The following is a 19,568-nucleotide window of genomic DNA, read 5'->3' as shown; positions in this document are numbered from 1 at the left end:
TACTAAAGATGGACAAAGCAGGAGCGATATAAAATGCCGAATAGCACAAGTTAAACGAGCCTTCAGTAAGAAATATAATTTGTTTACATCAAAAATTAATTTAAATGTCAGGAAAATATTTTTGAAAGTGTATGTTTGGAGTGTCGCTTTATATGGAAGTGAAACTTGATAGATTACAAACTGGTATTTAATATGTGCAAAAAAGGGGAAGTTCTATCAGACTTCAAAAAGAGTGTTATAGTCTTGATACCAAAGAAAGCAGCAGCAGATAAGTGTGAAGAATACAGAACAATTAGCTTAACTAGTTGTACATCAAAAATCTTAACTAGAATTCTGTACAGAAGAATTGAGAGGAGAGTGGAAGAAGTGTTAGGAAAAGACCAATTTGGTTTTAGGAAAGATGTAGGGACAAGGGAAGCAATTTTAGTGCTCAGATTGGTAGTAGAAGGAAGATTAAAGAAAAACAAACCAACACACTTGGCATTTATAGACCTAGAAAGGCATTCAATAATGTAGACTGGTATAAAATGTTCAGCACTTCAAAAAAAATTAGGGTTCGAGTACAGAGATAGAAAAACAATTGCTGACATTTACAAGAACCAAACAGCAACAGTAATAATTGAAGAACATAAGAAAGAAGCCGTAAGAAGAAAGTGAGTCCAACAAGGATGTTCCCTATCCTTGTTATTTTTTAATCTTTACATAGAACTAGCAGTTAATGATATTAAAGAACAATTTAGATTTAGTGTAACAGTACAAGGTGAGAAGATAAAGATACTACGATTTGCTGATGATATAGTAATTCTAGCTGAGAGTAAAAATATTTGGAAGAAACAGTGAATAGCATGGATGAAGTCCTACGTAAGAACTACCACATGAAGATGAACAAGAGTAAAATGAAAGTGATGAAATGTAGTAAAAATAATGTAGATGAACCACTGAATATAAAAATAGGAGGAAAAAAGATTACGGAGTTAGAAGAATTGTTTTATTTGGGAAGTAGAATTAGTAATGATGGACAAAGCAGGAGCAATATAAAATGCCGAATAGCACAGGCAAAACAAGCCTTCATTCAGAAATATAATTTGTTTACATCAAAAATTAATTTAAATGTCAGGAAAAAATTTTTGAAAGTATATGTTTTCGAGCATAGCTTTATATGGAAGTGAAACTTGGACGATTGGAGTACCTGAAAAGAAAAGATAAGAAGCTTTTGAAATGTGGTGCTATAGAAGAATGTTAAAAATCAGATGGCTGGATAAAGTAACAAATGAAGAGGTGTTGTGGCAATTTGATGAAGAAAGAAGCATTTGGAAAACTGTAGTTCAAAGAAGAGACAGACTTATGGGCCACATATTAAGGCATCTTGGAATAGTCGGTTTAATATTGAGGGACAGGTAGAAGGGAATAATTGTGCAGGCTATCAGAGGTAATCATTGTTCTAGCTATCTGAAATAAACATAGTTGACCGACATTTTAAATTGGGTAACAAGAGTTTAATTTTAATTGTATCGTTTTTCTCATCTAATTGAGCTCTTTAAAGTGGTATATCAAATAACCATTGGTCCCATTTGAAATTTTTGAATTGTCTCCCTTCGCCGTCCAAAAATAAAAAAAAAAACTGAAATACATGTTCATTGAAGTAGCTCCTCAGTACAAGGAAGAATGCATCAAACCTCATCCAGTTATCTCAATTGTAAAAAAAATGTTACAGGGGAATGTGTTACTTTCAGCCACCCACCATATAAAACTGGGTGTATGAAAAAGAACTAAAATTAATTTTTTTTAAATTAAATTTACTTTATTATATTTAGAATTACAAATTTACATGTTTTATTATGTGTAAATACAATGTCTAAAGTGTTTTTTTATCTTTTATTGTAACCCAATATGAGCATCATTTTACTGCCCTGCAGATATCAAAATGATAATCCACCTTATTCCTCAATCTGGTGAACTTGTCTGCAGGAATCGCTTCCACAGATGCTGTTATTGTTTGGCTCAGATGGTAGAGTGACTAGATTATTTCATGGTATATGATGTCTTTTATATTGTCCTAAAAGAAGAAATCAGTCAGTGCCAAATCAGGACTTGGCAGCAGACAGTGGGAGCTTCTTTGCCTATCCTGCCGTTTGGGATGCTGTCATTCAGTGCAGTCTGCACAATTTCTGCATAATTCTGAGGACCCCATCCTGTTAGAAAATTAGACCCTCTATATTTTCAATTTGCAGAAACACAAAATTCTCTAACATGTCTGAGTACACTATGCCTGTAATATTCTGCTCATGAAACAAAAAGGCCCAAACATTATAAATTATACATAATACCTCACTAGACATTCACTTTCAGACAGTTGGGGACAAATTCCACCAATTTGGATGGTTTTTCTGAGCCTCATACTTGGCAATTATGGCGATTCACAATTCCGTGAACATTAAATGTGGCTTCATCAAAATATTAAATATGCTGGAAGTAGTTTTTATCAGTAGAAATGAAGTCTAACATGATCATTACAAATTGAACTCTTTGTGACTTATTGTTAGGTTTAATTTCATGGAGTAGCTGCAGTTTAAAAGCAGAAATTTCAACCACTTGAGAACAACATTATGGACAGTGCTTTAAGGAATGTTTAGTTGACTACAAACTGAACAATTTGGACTTCAATGGAAAAGCATCAAATTTTTTCTGTGTTTTTGGAATTTGTTTTAGGCCTACCTGTTGATAGTCCTTTCAAAACTCTTCCGGTTCCCAAAAACTGTTCGCACCATTTATGCTTTTATCAATATATGCACTATGCTTTCTCTTGTGATGATGCCATGGTACTGAAGCTCGGGCTCATAACAGATTGGCCTATTTAACACAGTTGCTATTTGAAGTAGAATGTGTAAATTAAAACTTAATTTTTGTCACTTCAAGGTTATCTATAAAACACTATTGTGTGTTGCAAAATAAAAATTATATTTGTTCTTGAAACCCCAGATTTCTTTTTCAGATACCCAATTTATAGTTCCCCTGTTGAATAAAGCTTATTCAATAGAGAATCATTACCATTATTTATCAGGAAAAAAATATGTAACAAAAATAGTCATAGTATTTTAGTTTTTCTGTTTGTCCCAATCATTATGGCTGTGATGCATATTAAGCATTTGTAGTACATATGGCAATCATAAAGTGTTTTCTGTGAGAGTAATCATTATTAGTGTGCAGCCAAGCTAATGAGTAAAATGAATGTGTCATTTTGTGTTGGATCATAGCATTTTGGTAGCGTTCATTACTGATGTGCCATAGTAAATTCAGCTTTCTGAAATCATATCATTCCTCACTTTCCCTTGTAAAACTTGTGTGGAATGTTTCTTATTCTTGTAAATGAGAATTTAATTTTTTTTAATGGCCTATATCTCATTTCAGGTCAGTGGCTTATAACATCTAACTGAAATTTATCACAGGTCACTTAACATTACCAGGATTTAATGAATGCTTCTACCATTCATTTAATCACTTCTTGATAGATTATTCTAGTTCATGCATCACTCACAAATTATGCAGATATTGAAGATTTCCTTCATCATTTTGAACAGATGGAAATTGCTCAGAGCTAAGTGTAGAGTTAATTGAAAACATCCTATCCAAATTTTCCTCATTAATCATTTGTCGCAGCTTTAAAATGTAGATAATGCATTATCACATGATAGCATAGCACTCGTTGTTGACTGAGAATGACCCTGTTTGTTTTGCACATTACAGTACAACTACTAGAAAGTTTCAAAGTAGGCATATATAGTCTTAGCTGTTTGATGAGGCATGAAGTTTAACAGGACACCAATAAAATTCCAAAAGATTGTGGTAATTATCTTTTGTCAAGAAAAAGAGTTTATGTTGGATTTTCTGTGTATGTCATTCAGGCAACTGAAATTTTATTTCCAAGGTACTGTATGTTAACATTTATATTAAATTAATTTATAGGGTCTTGTGGCCTGAATGTTCATAACTGTTTTGAGTAAAAATTGCTCTTGTAACAGTCAAGAAAATAAGTTACGAATCCCCTGATTGTGGTGCCTTAATTAGCTTTCACCATCAGGAATGTTCAAAATGACCATTCATGTTTGTTCATTCATTAATCTAGTATTTCATACAGCAACCAGTTTATAAATTTATAGTTTTCTCTATGTGCTCCATATTGATTGTATTTATTAAAACTGTGATCATGGAAGTTACAAAATAGTTAACTGAATGAAAAGCTGTTTTGACTTCATAGATAACATTTATTCTATAGGGCAAATGATGAGGGGTGTACCATTGATTACTCTTAAATTGTCATAACTTTTTTTCCATAGAATCAACAGACCAAGCCAAACAAATTATATTTCAGCCGCACCACTTCTTCAACAATACTCTTGATCAGTACAAAATGATTGATAATAGATTTGGGTTTCGTGAATGGATTCCATAACATCATGAAACAAACCAGTATGAAAATCAAGTGTTGATCTACTTAGATTTAGTTGTTCATTTTTTAAATTGTCAATCCTTCCCGGTATAAAAAAGCAATTGCCATACAGCAAGCACAATCCATGATAAATTTCAGCACCTGAAACTCATTTTCTATTTGTTCTTTCTTGTTGGCAGGGACTGACTAAAATATGTAATTACCAAAAACAACAAATTGAATTGAGCTTATTGCAGAATATTTTAGAACCTAATTCGTTATACAAGCACTGTGACATGAGATAAAAATAATTCCCATGTTGCACATAATTTATGACCTTAAAATTAATTTTATGTACATTTATTGGCAATTAAAATTATAATGTTCCTCTATATTAAAAAATGTTGTCTCTCTTTTTACAGTGTTTGTACCAAGTCCGTCTCCAAGTTTAAGTAGTCGACCTTCACCAAGTCACCTCCCGTCCAGCCTTCTCAGTCGTCGTGATCCTAGAAAACCAGTCAATGTTCCTCCATTTCCAGTAAGTTGTATGTCAGAATACTTAACATCAATTTGTTCTGTTACCCTGTCAAAAATCCTGCCTTCTACGTCTATGATTCTAATTCTTTATTAATCATCAGTTTATAATGTGTTATTTTTTTTTGTAAGTTAATATGTGGGTGTACGTTTTTCAATACTAATCTTAATTTCTGTATTTAGTATTGTTGTGTTCAAAAATCTTTTATGTATTATTTTAGAACATGCTAATAAATGTATTGATTTTTTTTTTTTTTTTTTTAATTAAAGCTGAAAGTTTGTTTGTTATTGCATCATGCAAGAACCAACTAACCAATTGTTCCCAAATTTGCAAGATGCATTCGTGTTATCCCTGGGAAGGTTTTAAGTCATAGACCGGGGCCCTAGCTTCCTTGGGAGTGAAGTTGTGAATTAAACATTCATTAAAGCAAGAAAAGATTAATTCTTTTAATTCATTATTATATTTCTGTCATCGTGGCAAAAGAAATAAGTTATGAATTTTTCATTGTCAAAGGTTTGTGCATTTTAGTTGCATAATTATACTATTCTGTCTTGTAATTTAGTTTCTTTTTCAGGTTTCTGTAAAGCCTGAACACTTGGTTATTTTATCAGTATTATTGTCACAATCATGAGGGTAATTAATACTGTGGAGTCCAAGGGCTTTCTGGCTAGACAGGAACAATGAGGGAAGCAGAGGTCCAGGGGGCCTCTTTCAAGTGGCAAACAAAGCAAGCTCTGGGGCCCTGGATGGCTCTGGGTTCCCCTGGACCAACCTTGGCCCAGGGGAGGGTCCAGGAGCCTCAAAACAGCACTTCCTCCATAACTTGACTAACCTGAATATTTCAATACATGGTCTACTGACCTTCTTTTTTTTTTTTTTGTTCCAATAATTTATTTTTTGCTATAAGAATATCTTTAATAATCCTTAAATCTTTAATAATCTTTATTATTAAAGTGAAAGTGATAAAAATAACAGCACCATATTAATAAATTGAGATGGTTTAGTAAAGATACTCTTACAGCAAAAAATGAATTATTGGGTGAAAAAACTTTATTAAGTTTATAAGCATGAGGAATTAAAATAAAAGACTAAGTGTCTTACTCTATTAATGAAGGAAACAAAACAGCATTTCCGCCATAATCTGAATGTTTCAGTACATGGTCTACTGACCTTGTTTTTTTTATTGTATGTCTTTCCAGATTTGGCCACATGCTTCTTGAATCTTCAGATATCTTTAACCCATTATGAAAGCATAGCTCACAAACCTTTTGGTGTAACAAACAGATAAGGTAGTTGTTTGCAGTAAGTGACTATTCATTCAGTTAAGCTGATTTTACTCGCTCTATTCAGTGTTAGTTATTAAAAAATAAAAGTTTGATAAGTAGTTAATGTTTCCATCATTAGATTGAAAATTATACTCCTTGAAGTACTAGCATTTATCTACATAGTACTTGAAGAAGTAACACATTTTTTTCTACATTGCTGAGCAATGCTTTTTTAAATTTTTAAATGAGAAAAAGTCCTGGTGTATTTGAAAAAAAGTTATTGCTTTTCTCATGTTTTAAATTGAGTTTTACTTCTTGTAGTGAACGTATACCATTCAATATTAGCCAGTCATTTATACATAAATTTAGATAATAAGTGCGTTCAAAAAATAATATCCATAATATCAGCGTACTTACCAGTTATTGGAAATGGTTCCCATAAATATCTAGACATATCTTTTCATGTTTCTTTTTGTTCTCAAAAACTCTCACAAGTTGTTGGTTTAGAACATTCTTGGTGAAATCATGAATAGCAGTTTGAAGTTCCTGGAATGGTCGAACTGAGAATGTACAAGACTACACTTCATTTACACTCATACATATCATCCTCATTCATCCTCTGAAGAATTATCTAAACGGTAGTTACCGGAGGCTAAACAAGAAAAGAAAAGTTTGAAGTTCCTGGAAGTTTGTGGGGGTTTCCTTGATAAAAATTATTTTTTGCATAACCCCAGTAGTAAAAATCCAGTGGGCATACGTCCAGAAATGAGGTGACTACAAGCCCTTAGAAATAATTTGATCTCAAAAAATGTCGTCTTGTAGCTTCATAGATTTTTTTGGCCGTATGCACAGTTTTGCTGTGTTATTGAATCGAAGCATTATTAATTTGTTCACTGTATTAAAGTTAACACCATTCTTAGTGTATATGTAAAGACACAGTCTTAATCATTCAAACATCACTAACACACAATGAACAACAAAGAACCATGCACACCTTTCTTGTCTCAAGGTCACCAGTCTGATTGGCTTGCAGAAGCAAACTGCACTTTGTACAGGATTACCAGTCTTTGATGAAAATATTACTCGCAAAGCATGCAATACATTTTCTCAACATATAATCATGTTTATATAGGAATGTAATTACTTTTCGAACACCCTATATAACATTATAAACTTAAGATATCAAGAAAATAGTATTTCTTAGAGTAGGTGAAATAATTTTAAGAACTAAGATACTTTTAACTGAATTTGGTAAAAGAAGATTCTCAAATTAACCTGTATACTTATTTTAATTATATTCAAGCCTTACCCCTGTGAACAAATTTTTATGATTTGTTTGAAAATATTTTGTAGAGAAAGTTCTGGGGTCATTCCACCTCAGTTTAATCAATCCATGATAATCTACTATCTCAGACATTTATGAAACTTAAAATTCTGAGATATTTAATCTTTTGCAAGTGGTTACATATAGTTCATATAAATATGTGTCCACATAATTTATGTTATGATTCATCTGGATTTTATTTTATGATTGTTTAAAGTTAGTTAGAATGTTTTTTTTTAACGGTCTCAATTGCAATTTTTTAAAAACTGAAAAATTTCCAGTATTAATAGTTAAAATAAAAGGATTTAAAAAATACCTAGTCACTTAAAAGGATTATTTTAACTAAAAAAAGAAAAATATATGAGGTGTGGCTATTAAGTAATGAGACTAATGCTGTAAAATATTTTATTTTAAACTAGCTGACCCAGCAAAGCTTCACCATTGTTAGATTTGAGTATATATATATATATATATATATATAGATTAAATGAACACAAATAAAAAGTTTGATAAAACATTAAAAAACTGAACATTACGGAACTTCATAAAATTTAACCTTTCCCTTTTTTCTTTTTTCCTTTCTCCTCTTCTTCCCTTCTCCCGATTTTCCTTTTTCCATATTTTCGCAAAAATATCTCTTTTCATGTAAATAATATATATTCTGAATATGTGCCAAATCAGACCACAAATGCAATTTTTCCAAATATCTCATCCCCAGCACCATCTAGTGGGACCATCTTTTGTAAAGGTATTTCTTTCCATTTAAGTAACACATTCTGAATATGAGCCCAATTGTTCCATAAATACTACTTTTTGAAATATCTCGACGACAGCGCCACCTAGTGGGTCAATGTTTTGCAAAAATATTTCTTTTCACGTAACTAATATATATTCTGAATATGAGCCAAATCGGACCATAAATACAATTTTCCTAAATATTTCAACCCCAGCACCACCTAGCAGGTCCAAACTAATTCATAAACCTTTGCAGGCATGCACATAACAACTCGGCAACGTTTCATCACAGTCGGGGGATATAGGAACGCATACGGGACAAACAAACATTCATTTTCATATATATACTTGTAGACCCAGCAATGCTTCGCTATATATACTTAAATCTAGCAATATTAAATACATATACATATATATGTATAGATTGAATGAACAACACAATTGAAAGTTTAATAAAACATTAAAAACTGAGCATTACAGAATTCACAAAATTTTACCTTTTACTTTAACCATGTTCTCAATTTTCCTATTTCCCTATTCCCCTTTCCCCATATCCCCCTTTCCCTATTTCCTTCTTCTCTTTTTCCCCTTTTCCAACTTTCCCTTTTTTCTTTTTTCCTTTTTCCCCACATATAAATTGGTCCAATAGTTTTTTAGTCTGTAGCAGACACACATATGAACATTGCCTTTTATATATATAGAAGGAAGTTTGTTTGTATTGTATATTTGTTTATTTGTTTCATAAATATTGCAACACCAGTGCCACCTAGCGGGTATAGTTTCTGCAAAATGTTTTTTTTTTCACATAACTAATATGTATTCTGAATATGAACTAAATCAAACTATAAATGTAATTTTTCAAAATATCTCAACCCCAGTCCCATCTAGTGGGACCATTTTATGCAGATGTATTTCTTTCCATGTAAGTAACACATATTGTGAATATGAGCCAAATCGGACCATAAATCCAATTTTTCCAAATATCTCAACCCCAGTGCCACCTAGCGGGTCCATTTTTTAAAAAATATTTTTTTCACATAACTCATATATATACTGAATATGAATCAAATATGACCATAAATACAATTTTTTGGAATCTCGACCCCCAGCGCCACCTAGCGGGTCTATTTTTTTGCAAAAATATTTCTTTTCACATAACTAATATATATTCTGAATATGAACCCTCAGACCATAAATACAATTTTTTTAAATTTCTCAACCTCAGCGCCACCTAGCATGTTCAAACTAATCCAGAAACCTTCACGGGCATGTGCACAACTCACCAAAGTTTCATTGCAATCGGATGAATAGTATAGGAATCCATATGGGACAAACAACAAACAAACATTCATTTTTATGTGTGTGTGTTTATATATATATAAGATTTATACATATTTAGTTATCCTCTTCAATATACACCCCTCCTGTAATCCTACAACACTCCGTGAATTTTCCATTGTTCAAAACAGTGCTGGAAGTGTTCTTCTGCGAGTCCTTTCATGACACATGCTGATTTTTCTTCACAGCTCAGTGAAGAAAACTGTGACTTCAACAGTCAGAAATCTTGTTCCTTTTAATGCATATTTGACCTTGGGGAACAGATAAAAATCACATGGTGCCAGGTCATGTGAATAAGGCAAATGTTCTAACACTTTGGTGTTATACTTAGCTAGAAACATCTTGACAGACAATGCAGTGTGAGCCAGTGCGTTGTCCTGATGAAGAACCCATGACTTGTCCTTCCACAATTCGGGTCAGTTTTTTCTTATTTTTTCATGGAGTTGAGCAAGGAACTCAAGGTAGTAATGTTGATTAATAGTTTGACTTTCAGGAACCCAGTGAAGGTACACAACCCCATGAATATAAAAAAAAAAAAACAGTCATCATCACTTTGAATTTTGATTTGCTCATTCCTTCCAATGCATGGATAATGCTTAGTTTCTGGATCATAAGTGAAAAACCAAATTCATCACATGTTATCAATCTTTCCAAAAAGTTTGGATCATTTTCAGTGGCATTCAAAATGTCAGAACTAACATTTTCACGAGCTTCTTTTGTTAAATTGTGAGAATTTTAGGCACATTTTCGCTCACACTTTTTGCTTGTTAAAATTTTTTTGTAAAATTTGTCTTACACATTCTTTATCAATTCATACAGTTTCAGCAATCGCACGAATAGTTAAGCGACGGTCATATTACCAATTTTTTCAATATTTTTATCTGCTTTTGATATGGAAGGGTGACCCGGGTGAATATCATCTTCAATATCTTCTTGGCCATCTTGGAAATGCTTAAACCACTCAAAACCCGCACATGTGATAAACATTCATTGCCATGTATGTTTTTTTAATAAAAGATAAGTTTCAATAGCAGTTTTCCAAGTTTCATATGAAATTTCACAATTCTTTGCTCTAATAAAATACTTATTATCTTTTCGGCAAAACAAAAAAAGCATGTTATCTAAATGAAGACCACAGTCAGACTAATATGTCTATAGAAACTGAAGTGGTAACAACCAAAAGAGAAGGCTTAACACTGCACAGTTGTCGGTCATATGAATTTGGCATATGCAAAGTTCTATTGCAGCATTAGTCTTGTTATTTAATAGCCAGACCTTGTGTGTGTTTATGTATATATATTAATTAATTGTACAGTTTTTATAAAAAGCAAGGGTGTTCATGCTGAATCTGAGGAAAGTGAGTAATTAAGCAAATTTTTAACTTTGATAATAATCCCTAAGAGTGTTCTATTATCTGCTGAAATAAAATTTCCTTTTTAAGAAAATTATGTTTATGGTCCATTACAATTAAGAAAAAATAATACAAAAATTTTTCAACATTTTTAAAAACTTCCTTTATACTTTTTAATCATCTGTATGTGTGGGTGTGTGTATATATATATGTAGAGAGAGAGAGAGAGAGAGAAATAGTGATAGTGATTATGAAATGTTGTCAAATTCGAAACCACAAAAACTCCCATACCAAGTTTTGTCATTTTTTTTATGTCAAACAACTATTGGATTTTGTCATCTGCGATTCCAAAAACCTCACAGCCGTTTTGCAATTTTCTACACCTGCACCCTTAATTTACCCCTGTATGGGTGGATATTTGCAAAGAATATTGACACCCGACCTTAGTAACTGTGCAAAATTTCATCAGTCGGCAGTGTCAGGAAGTATGTAAAATTAAGGATGCAAGATTTTAGGACAAACATGAAAAAACATTGTTAGTTAAAAAAAAGCAAGTAATATCTTTTGTTGCCTATTTCAGACACCAATTCGAATAACCTCCAATGATCATACAACATGCTATGTGATATGTTGCAATTATTGTGAGTGCAAAATTTATAAATTTTCTATTATAACTGCAGTATAGTTCTTTCTGAAGTTTTATGTTAAGGAGTGAGTTTGTCATTAGTTTTCATTCTTCTACACTCCCTGAAGAATAAGCCAGCTTAAAGCTTCTTGTGCCAGAAAGTGTTCTTAATTTTTTTAAATAATTTTCAAAGCTTTACCCATTTACATTTATAGATTGTCATGAAATTAAATAAACTGACCTTAAGTGATGTTGGTTTTTAAAAAATTGAAAAATTCAGTTATTTTTTTAGGATTTGCTTCTCAATGATTTTTTATTACTTTCTTGTGAGCTAATCTGTTTAACTGTCCTCCCTGATCCACAGTTAAAATCCCCACACAAAATCTTTTTTACATGGCTCATTGCATAAAATGTCTTCCAAGCTTTTGGCTGAGAATCTTCATCATGCATACCAAAGTTGAGAAAGTTGTACTTATACTGTACAGTGCAACCTTAAATTTATTAAATTTCCTTGGTAAGAGTAAAAGTCTTCCATTGGAAATTTTCTGGTTCTGTAAAATCTTAGATCATATTTCAAGTCATCAGATATGAAACACATTTTTCTCTATCAACATTTCTAAAAGATGACCTGTACATGAATCAGAAGACTAATGGTAGCCCTGAGACTTATCCTATATTGTAAAGGAATAATTCTATTGTTTTACATGGCTCATTGCATAAAATGTCTTCCAAGCTTTTGGCTGAGAATCAGCCAATGTAAAGGAATTATTCTATTGTAAAGTCAATTGTAACTAATACAACTTTTTCAGCAAATTTTCTTTCTGAGATCTTAGAAATGAATTTTGAGATTTTGCTATTTAAGAGTGTGGCATGCATTTTTCTGTTTAGTTGGCTAATCACTATGTTCAGATTTACATTTTATTATTTGTGTTCTTTGATTTGAAATCCACTGTGAATACTTAATGTCATGGGGGAATGCTTAGTGTAGTAGTCTTCCTTTTTGTTTCATTGCATAATACCTTTGTAAGATGGTTGTAATCATCTCCAATTCCTACTGCATGAAATGTTATATTCTTACTATTGTAAGATTGTTCATGATTAAAATTTAAAATAACTTCATGTCATAACATAAGAAAACAAGTGTCTTAATTATTGTTACTGGCTTCTCAAAAACATTCTCAACAGATAGACCCAATGCTTTATTTTATGTCAGTTGAAGAACAGTTTCATTTACCTGGACATGTTAATTTGCCTAACCCCAAATATTGGATGACTGAAAATCCTCTAGAATGCTTGAGCATCTACTTCATGATAAAAAAATCAGTGTATATTATGTTGTTTTTTTTTAACCATATGTTGCAACCACTTTTTTGACCGGATTGTCAATACAGAAGTTAACTTTAATATCTGTTATTTTCTAAGAATTCTAGTACAAAAGTGCAGGGTGCATCCCTGTGCAGGGTGCTCAATCAAACATCTTCTCTAAAAATATGGTAAATATGTGAACTTCTGCTAATGAAAAAACAGGATTTAATTAAATTACTTTTTCATTTCATTTGTAAAATGTTGCGTTGCAACTATGTTCAGTCTGTAATAATTTGCTTTTAAGTTGCTCACCCTGTATGTTTATATTTATGTGTGTGTGTATATATATATATGCACGTTGTCCTACAGAGAAACTTTCAGGATATGTTCTACTAGCGAAAATAATGCAAAAAGTTTTTATAAATATAGGGGTAAAAATTGTACATAATTGTGTTCATGGTGTGTTGAAATTTTTTAATGTTTTAAAAATTTGTTTTTTATACATTTTTATGGTATTGTGGTAGTGTAATTGTAATTCTTTGTCTACCGATATCAGTAATGATGAAACATCTTAAAGATGAAAATTTTTTTTTTTTACCAGCTTAGCAATGAAATAAAAATGTATTCTGCTTACTTATATTTAACTTAAATTTTTTTTCGAGTAGCAAAAAAAAATATTGTTCTTTTCTATTACTTAATGAAATATTATAAATCTGGTTGTTTTATTAGGGCGGTCCAGATTCGAGTTCCAATACATCCAGTTGTAATAGCTCTACACCATCAAGCCCAGCAATCATGACGCAGACTCCTGCTGCTAATGTTTCTAAGCAACAACAGTTTCATTTTCCAGATGTTGTTACTCTCGAAACACATCCATTAGATAGATCTCAGGTAAATACAGAATCTCAGGATTATTTTACATTATTTATAAAAATATATGTTGCAAGTGTGTTTCAACCATATGTTGTAAGTAAGTAAATATGTTGTAAGAAAGAGTGTAACACTTGATACACAAAAAAACATTTTCTTAATGTTTCTCTAAGTGTGATACCGTTTTTTTAATTACTTTTTTGCATACATTACAGAACTGTAAATATAATTTTTCTATCACCCTTACTTTTAAATAAATTACGCTTCAAAAAAAATTAAGGGAAAATATAGTTAAAATATATAATTTTGCATGGCCATACCTGTGTTAGAATGACTTTGCTGATGCTTTTCTTTTATAAGTAGCCACAGGCACATCACAAATTAGTGTCCAACAGTAATCGGTTAACATGGTAACCGATTACTGTATTCCATTTCCCTTTATAGCGGCTTTCCTTCAACGAAATGTCATGGTGAAAATGTTCACTGTGTTCGTTACTTATGTCTCCAAGGTTATCCGGGAAAAAAATCCAGATGTGAATGAAGAAAATGTAAAGACATATTACATCCCTTAGCTCTGTATTAAGTAAGAAGTTGGTTAACAATATCGTTTTTGCAAATGTCTTTAAATGAAGACCAAGCTGCACTTTCTACGTTATTTAACATTGAGTTAAATACATCATCTTTGACCAACTCTCTTATTTGGGGACTAACAAATATTCCTTCTTTAATTTTTACTTAACTTATGTTTGAAAATTTCTGCCTGATGTATAAAAATCTGGGACTATCTTTCTTCATTGCTTTTACAAAGTGTTTCATTAGTCCTAGCTTTATTTGGAGAGAGGTTAAAAATATTTTTTTGGGTTCAATTAAGGACTCATGAATAATATTTTTTCCATTTGGAGTTAAGTTGTCTCATTTATTCCACTCTTTGGTAACATAATGTTTATCCCTAGCTTGGCTGTCCCAATTGCAAAGAAAACACATGTACTTAGTATAGCCTAACTGCATGCCTAACAAAATAGCTATAACTTTCAAATCACCACATATGTTCCAGCTATGTTTTTTATAATTTATTTTTCAAGAACGTCTTTCATCACATCGTATGTCTCTTTCAAATTAATACCATAAGTGATTGGTATCAAAGAATATTTGTTACCGTTGTGTTGTAGAACCACTTTTAAACTATACTTGGACAAATCTATGAAAAGGTACCAGTCCTCTGGTTTATGAACTTGTCCTAAGTGCAACATAAGCTCATCAATATTTGTGCAATGAACCACATTATTTTCATCGAGAAAGTGCTGAGAAGGTTCTTTTTGTCGGCTTCGAAAGCCCAAAATGTTTGTACTTTTTTGAAGTAAATTCCAACCTTCCAGTGTTGGTCCTAACAGTTCAGCTTGAATTTTTGATAAATTTAAATCCCTAACCAAGTCATTTAAGTCATCTTGTGATATAAGAAGTGGCTTATTGGAAGATAATTCAAAATCAAAATCATTGTTGTCTTCTTCAGTACTGCCTGATTCTTCATCACTGCTTTCGAAACATACATTAACAAGTGGCTCAGGAACTGGAATAATTTCACTCTGAGGTACAGGCCTGATTGCAGATTGCAATGAAGGATATTGTATAGTGTGTTTAGATTTTTTAGAAATTCCAGACACACTAAACAAAAGTAACAATCTGTTACATGATCCTTTGGTTCATGCCAAACCACAGGTACACCAAATGGCAAAGCCTTCTGTATACCTTTCAGCCGTCCTCTTAAATGTACAGAACAATTAGTGCATACTATAGGAGGAGCCCACGTCTTATCCTGATCACCAATTTTACACTGAAAGTACAAATGATATGCTTTTTTTAATTAAAGGTGTAATGTTATTTCTATTTGATTTTACGGCAAACTCACCACATATATAACGAAAGGCATCCACATCATTTACACAATTTTGAGACATTATGACACTGCTGTGTTAACAAATTTAATACAGCAATAAGACTGAACAAAATTAATTCATTCAACAACAACTTCTAAATTATAACTTTCTTTGTAACTACAATAAATTCTATTACCTCAGGAAGATGTTACCAGCAAAAACACATATGAGTGAGTAGGTAGGTCTTATATTTATATTAAGTCAATGTAATGTATTCTTTTTTGTTACACTGATTTAATTATCAGAAAAATAAATTTGAACAAATATTCACTGAAGGTCTTAAAAGGTCAGTGTAGTATTCATCACAAAAGGAAACAATTTTTTGAAGAAAAAATTGAATTTGTACCATTTAAACCTTCTTCTGATACATATTATGATTCTGAGTTGTAATGTGTTTAAAGAAAATCCTTTGGAATTATTTTAAATTATTTCTGTAAGGTGCCCTGTTCTCTGGTTTTCACACTTATGTAATTTTATGATTCTAACTTTATTACACAGTTATTTAAAATTTTGCATGTAAATGTATTTAAGTACATGCAAAAAAATGCCCATAGGTTTGATTTAATATGGTGGCCGTTTCCTTTATTATATATTGCTACTTTGGTTCTTAGAAAAGATAGGAAAAATTTTGTTTCTACTAAAGTATTTTAACCACACTAATACAGGAGATATGAATTTAATTGAGTTAATATCAGACTGGAAAAAGGGTTATAAAGAAAGCATAGTTTCTATTAAACATGGTAGTGGGTAACTCCACAACATAGGAAATAGTTCTTCAAGAAAGCAGCATAATTGGAAAAGTAAGTTTTACATAAAATTACAAAATTATATGAAACTTTAAATGAAAAATTAAATAAAAATAGAAATTGGGAATTTTTAATTTTTATATTATATTTAATTTTTTTTACAGTCTAATAAAAGACCTCTCTTTTTTTCTGTTTAGCCTCCAGAACCACTGTAAGGTATTACTTCAGAGGATGAATGAGGGTGATATGTATGAGTGTAAGTGTAGTCTTGTACAGTCTCAGGTCGACCGTTCCTGAGATGTGTGGTTAATTGAAACCCAACCACCAAAGAACACTGATAAAAGACCTAAACAGATTTATTACAAAAATATCATATTTAAGGATTCTGCATTTTAATAGTTTAAAGTCCTTTTCTGTGTTGAAACATTGTATGTAATTCATTTGCATAAATTATGTATAAAAAGAAGAACTTTTCATTTAACTTAGTGAAGAGAGCAAGTAAAAACTACTTAACCCATTATTTTATTTAATAAACCTGGCATAGGATGCTTATTATTTTGAAGAGTGATTTATAACATGTCATGTCACTTTATTGTTCACTAGTTAAAACAGATTGCAATGTATACATTGTGTGTAACTAAGTTTTATGGTATCTTAAAGTGAGTATCTTGGCACATGTATATTATGCTAGTTCTTATACAAGGGTTATTTTTTTTTCAAGGTCCGATCGGTCATGAAATTAAAACCACAGTGAAAATAAAAAATTTTTTATTTGTAATAAGTACTTACATAGTTACACTATTTCTCTACATAGTCACCACTCTAATTGTCGTAGCATGGTACTAACTTTCCAATACCCTCGTCATAGAACAGAGCCACCTGTGTTTTCAGCCATGTTTCTACGCTGGTCTGCAGATCAATGTCTGTGCCAAAATTTTGTCCTCCTAGCCAGCGTTTCATGTGAGCAAAGAGGTGAAAAACGGATGGAGCCAAGTCCAGGCTGTACGGCGGGTGATCAAACACTTCCCAACGAAAACGCTGCAGGAGCTTCTTTGTTACAGCTGCAGTGTGCAGCCGAGCATTGTCATGGAGAAAGACAATGCCTGATGACAACATTTCTCTCCGCTTATTCTGAATTGCCCTTCGTAGACGTTGAAAAGTCACGCAGTATGAGGCTGCAGTTATGGTCGTGCCACGTTCCATGAATTCCACCAAGAGAACTCCATTCCGGTCCCAGAACACAGTAGCCATACACTTTCTGTTGGAGAAGGTTCGCTTGAACTTCTTTGGTTTACTAGGAGAATGAGAATGCATCCACTGTTTGGATTATTCTTTTGTTTCTTCAGTTTCGAAATGGACCCATGTCTCATCCCCTGTGACAGTTTTGTTCAAAAAATTTTCTTCGTTGTGGTAGCGCTGGAGAAAGGTTAGGGAGGCGTCCATTCTCATTGTTTTGTGATGGTCGGACAGCACCTTGGGAACCCATCTCACACACAGTTTGCGGTACTGAAGTCTCACTCACAATGGTGTAGATAGCTGACCTTGAAATTTCAGGAAATGAATTGCTCAATACAGAAATTGTGAACCGACGATTTTCTCGAATTGCCTCATCCTCTCGCTAACAAGATCATCGGTTGACACTCACTTCCTTCCCTGACCGCTTGCATCATGAACATTTGTACGTCCTGCTTTAAAGTTGTTGCACTTTGCTGTCACTCATTGAAGTTTCACCATACACATTACTTATTCGTCAATGAATTTCAGCTGCATTACACCCCTCAGCCTGAAGAAATTGAATTACCGCATCACTTCACACTTAGCGGGAGATGCTATTGTTGTAGACATGTTTATGTGCTAACTGCGTGTTCAGAACTAAACAAAGTGATGCGGTGTGATTGAAGGCCATACTAGAGATGCTGCGCAACACATATGCGCAAAGGTTCATCCAATTTTTGCGCGGGTTTTTATTTCGCGACCAATCAGACCTTAAAAAAAGAATAACTCTCGTAATTATTTAATGAAACATACTCAAGCTTTTTTCTTTAGTTAAGAGAATAAGTAATTAAATAATATAATAAGGAACTATTAAATTTCAAGTTGTGTGAAAAAGTTGATAAAGTTTAGCACTATTACTTAAGAGGTGGTGTTTACTTATTTTTGCATATAAACTACATCTTAATTATTGATAATCCATTTTTATATAGAAAGTTCAACTTGTAGGAGGTTGGCTAAAATGGTATCTTACTTACTTTACTTAAATTTTAATTAATATAATTTTTTTTTACTTGTGTAGGATTCTGACCGTACAATATCAGTGTCTGGAAGTGATTCAGATAGGACACCAGTACGTGTTGATTCTCAAGACAGTCAAGTATCTGATGGTGATCCGGCAGATAGACCATGGCCTAGGCAAAATAGCGTATGTATATATTAATTATTTATAAAAGGTGCTTCTGTTTTATTTTTCCTGCATGTTTATTACTTTTGCAGAGGTCTCTGCTTCATCAGAATACATGTAAAAATTTAGATTAAAAACACAGTTAAAAAAGTTAGTATAAAGATGTTTGATATATAATGAACTGTTAATTTTATTTGTGTAGTAATCTGTTCATGAAGTAGAATGTAGAGAGTGAAATTGTAGAATATTCCATTTACATAGGAATGATAAACAGGAATTTAAAAAAAATATCCAAGCATATAAATCTAATGAGCAGAAGTCTATGCTGTTCACATTAGATATCATACATTTTCGAGTATAGAAAAGATGCAGATATTAAATATGAATAACAATAAATTTAATACCTTATTCTTGAAAAAGTTCACATAATAAAATCCTCAAAAAAGTATTAATGGTCATGTAAAATTTGAACATGATGATGTGATTAGGAAAATAATAACTATATTAACAAAAGAACAAAAATTAAACTCCTTTACCTTTAAATAGAATTATTTTAATTACCTGCCCAGGAGGATGATTTTCATTAAACAGTTTCAAGACATGAAAGTTAAAGTAGACGGAATTGTACAATTACAATTTTTTTTAAATATTTTTTTACAAAAATTTTAAATGTGGGTCCTTTTCCATCTTGCAGGATTAATGTTTTTGTGATTTAA

General features: G+C 32.0%; 1 protein-coding gene across 1 annotated transcript in view; it reads left to right on the top strand.

The window, feature by feature from the left end:
* Positions 1 to 19,568, top strand: part of ksr (kinase suppressor of ras) — a 105,380-nt gene that overhangs the window by 64,187 nt on the left and 21,625 nt on the right. The window contains exons 9-11 of the mRNA XM_075364667.1: positions 4,849 to 4,964; positions 13,634 to 13,795; positions 18,748 to 18,873. Coding sequence (XP_075220782.1) covers positions 4,849 to 4,964; positions 13,634 to 13,795; positions 18,748 to 18,873 — 404 coding nt within the window. The remainder of the gene's footprint in view (positions 1 to 4,848; positions 4,965 to 13,633; positions 13,796 to 18,747; positions 18,874 to 19,568) is intronic.

This window comes from Lycorma delicatula, chromosome 4, assembly GCF_047948215.1.
Source record: "Lycorma delicatula isolate Av1 chromosome 4, ASM4794821v1, whole genome shotgun sequence".
Lineage (NCBI taxonomy): Eukaryota > Metazoa > Arthropoda > Insecta > Hemiptera > Fulgoridae > Lycorma > Lycorma delicatula.
Note: the sequence above shows the minus strand (reverse complement) of the source record. Positions and strands in the feature narration are given on the sequence as shown.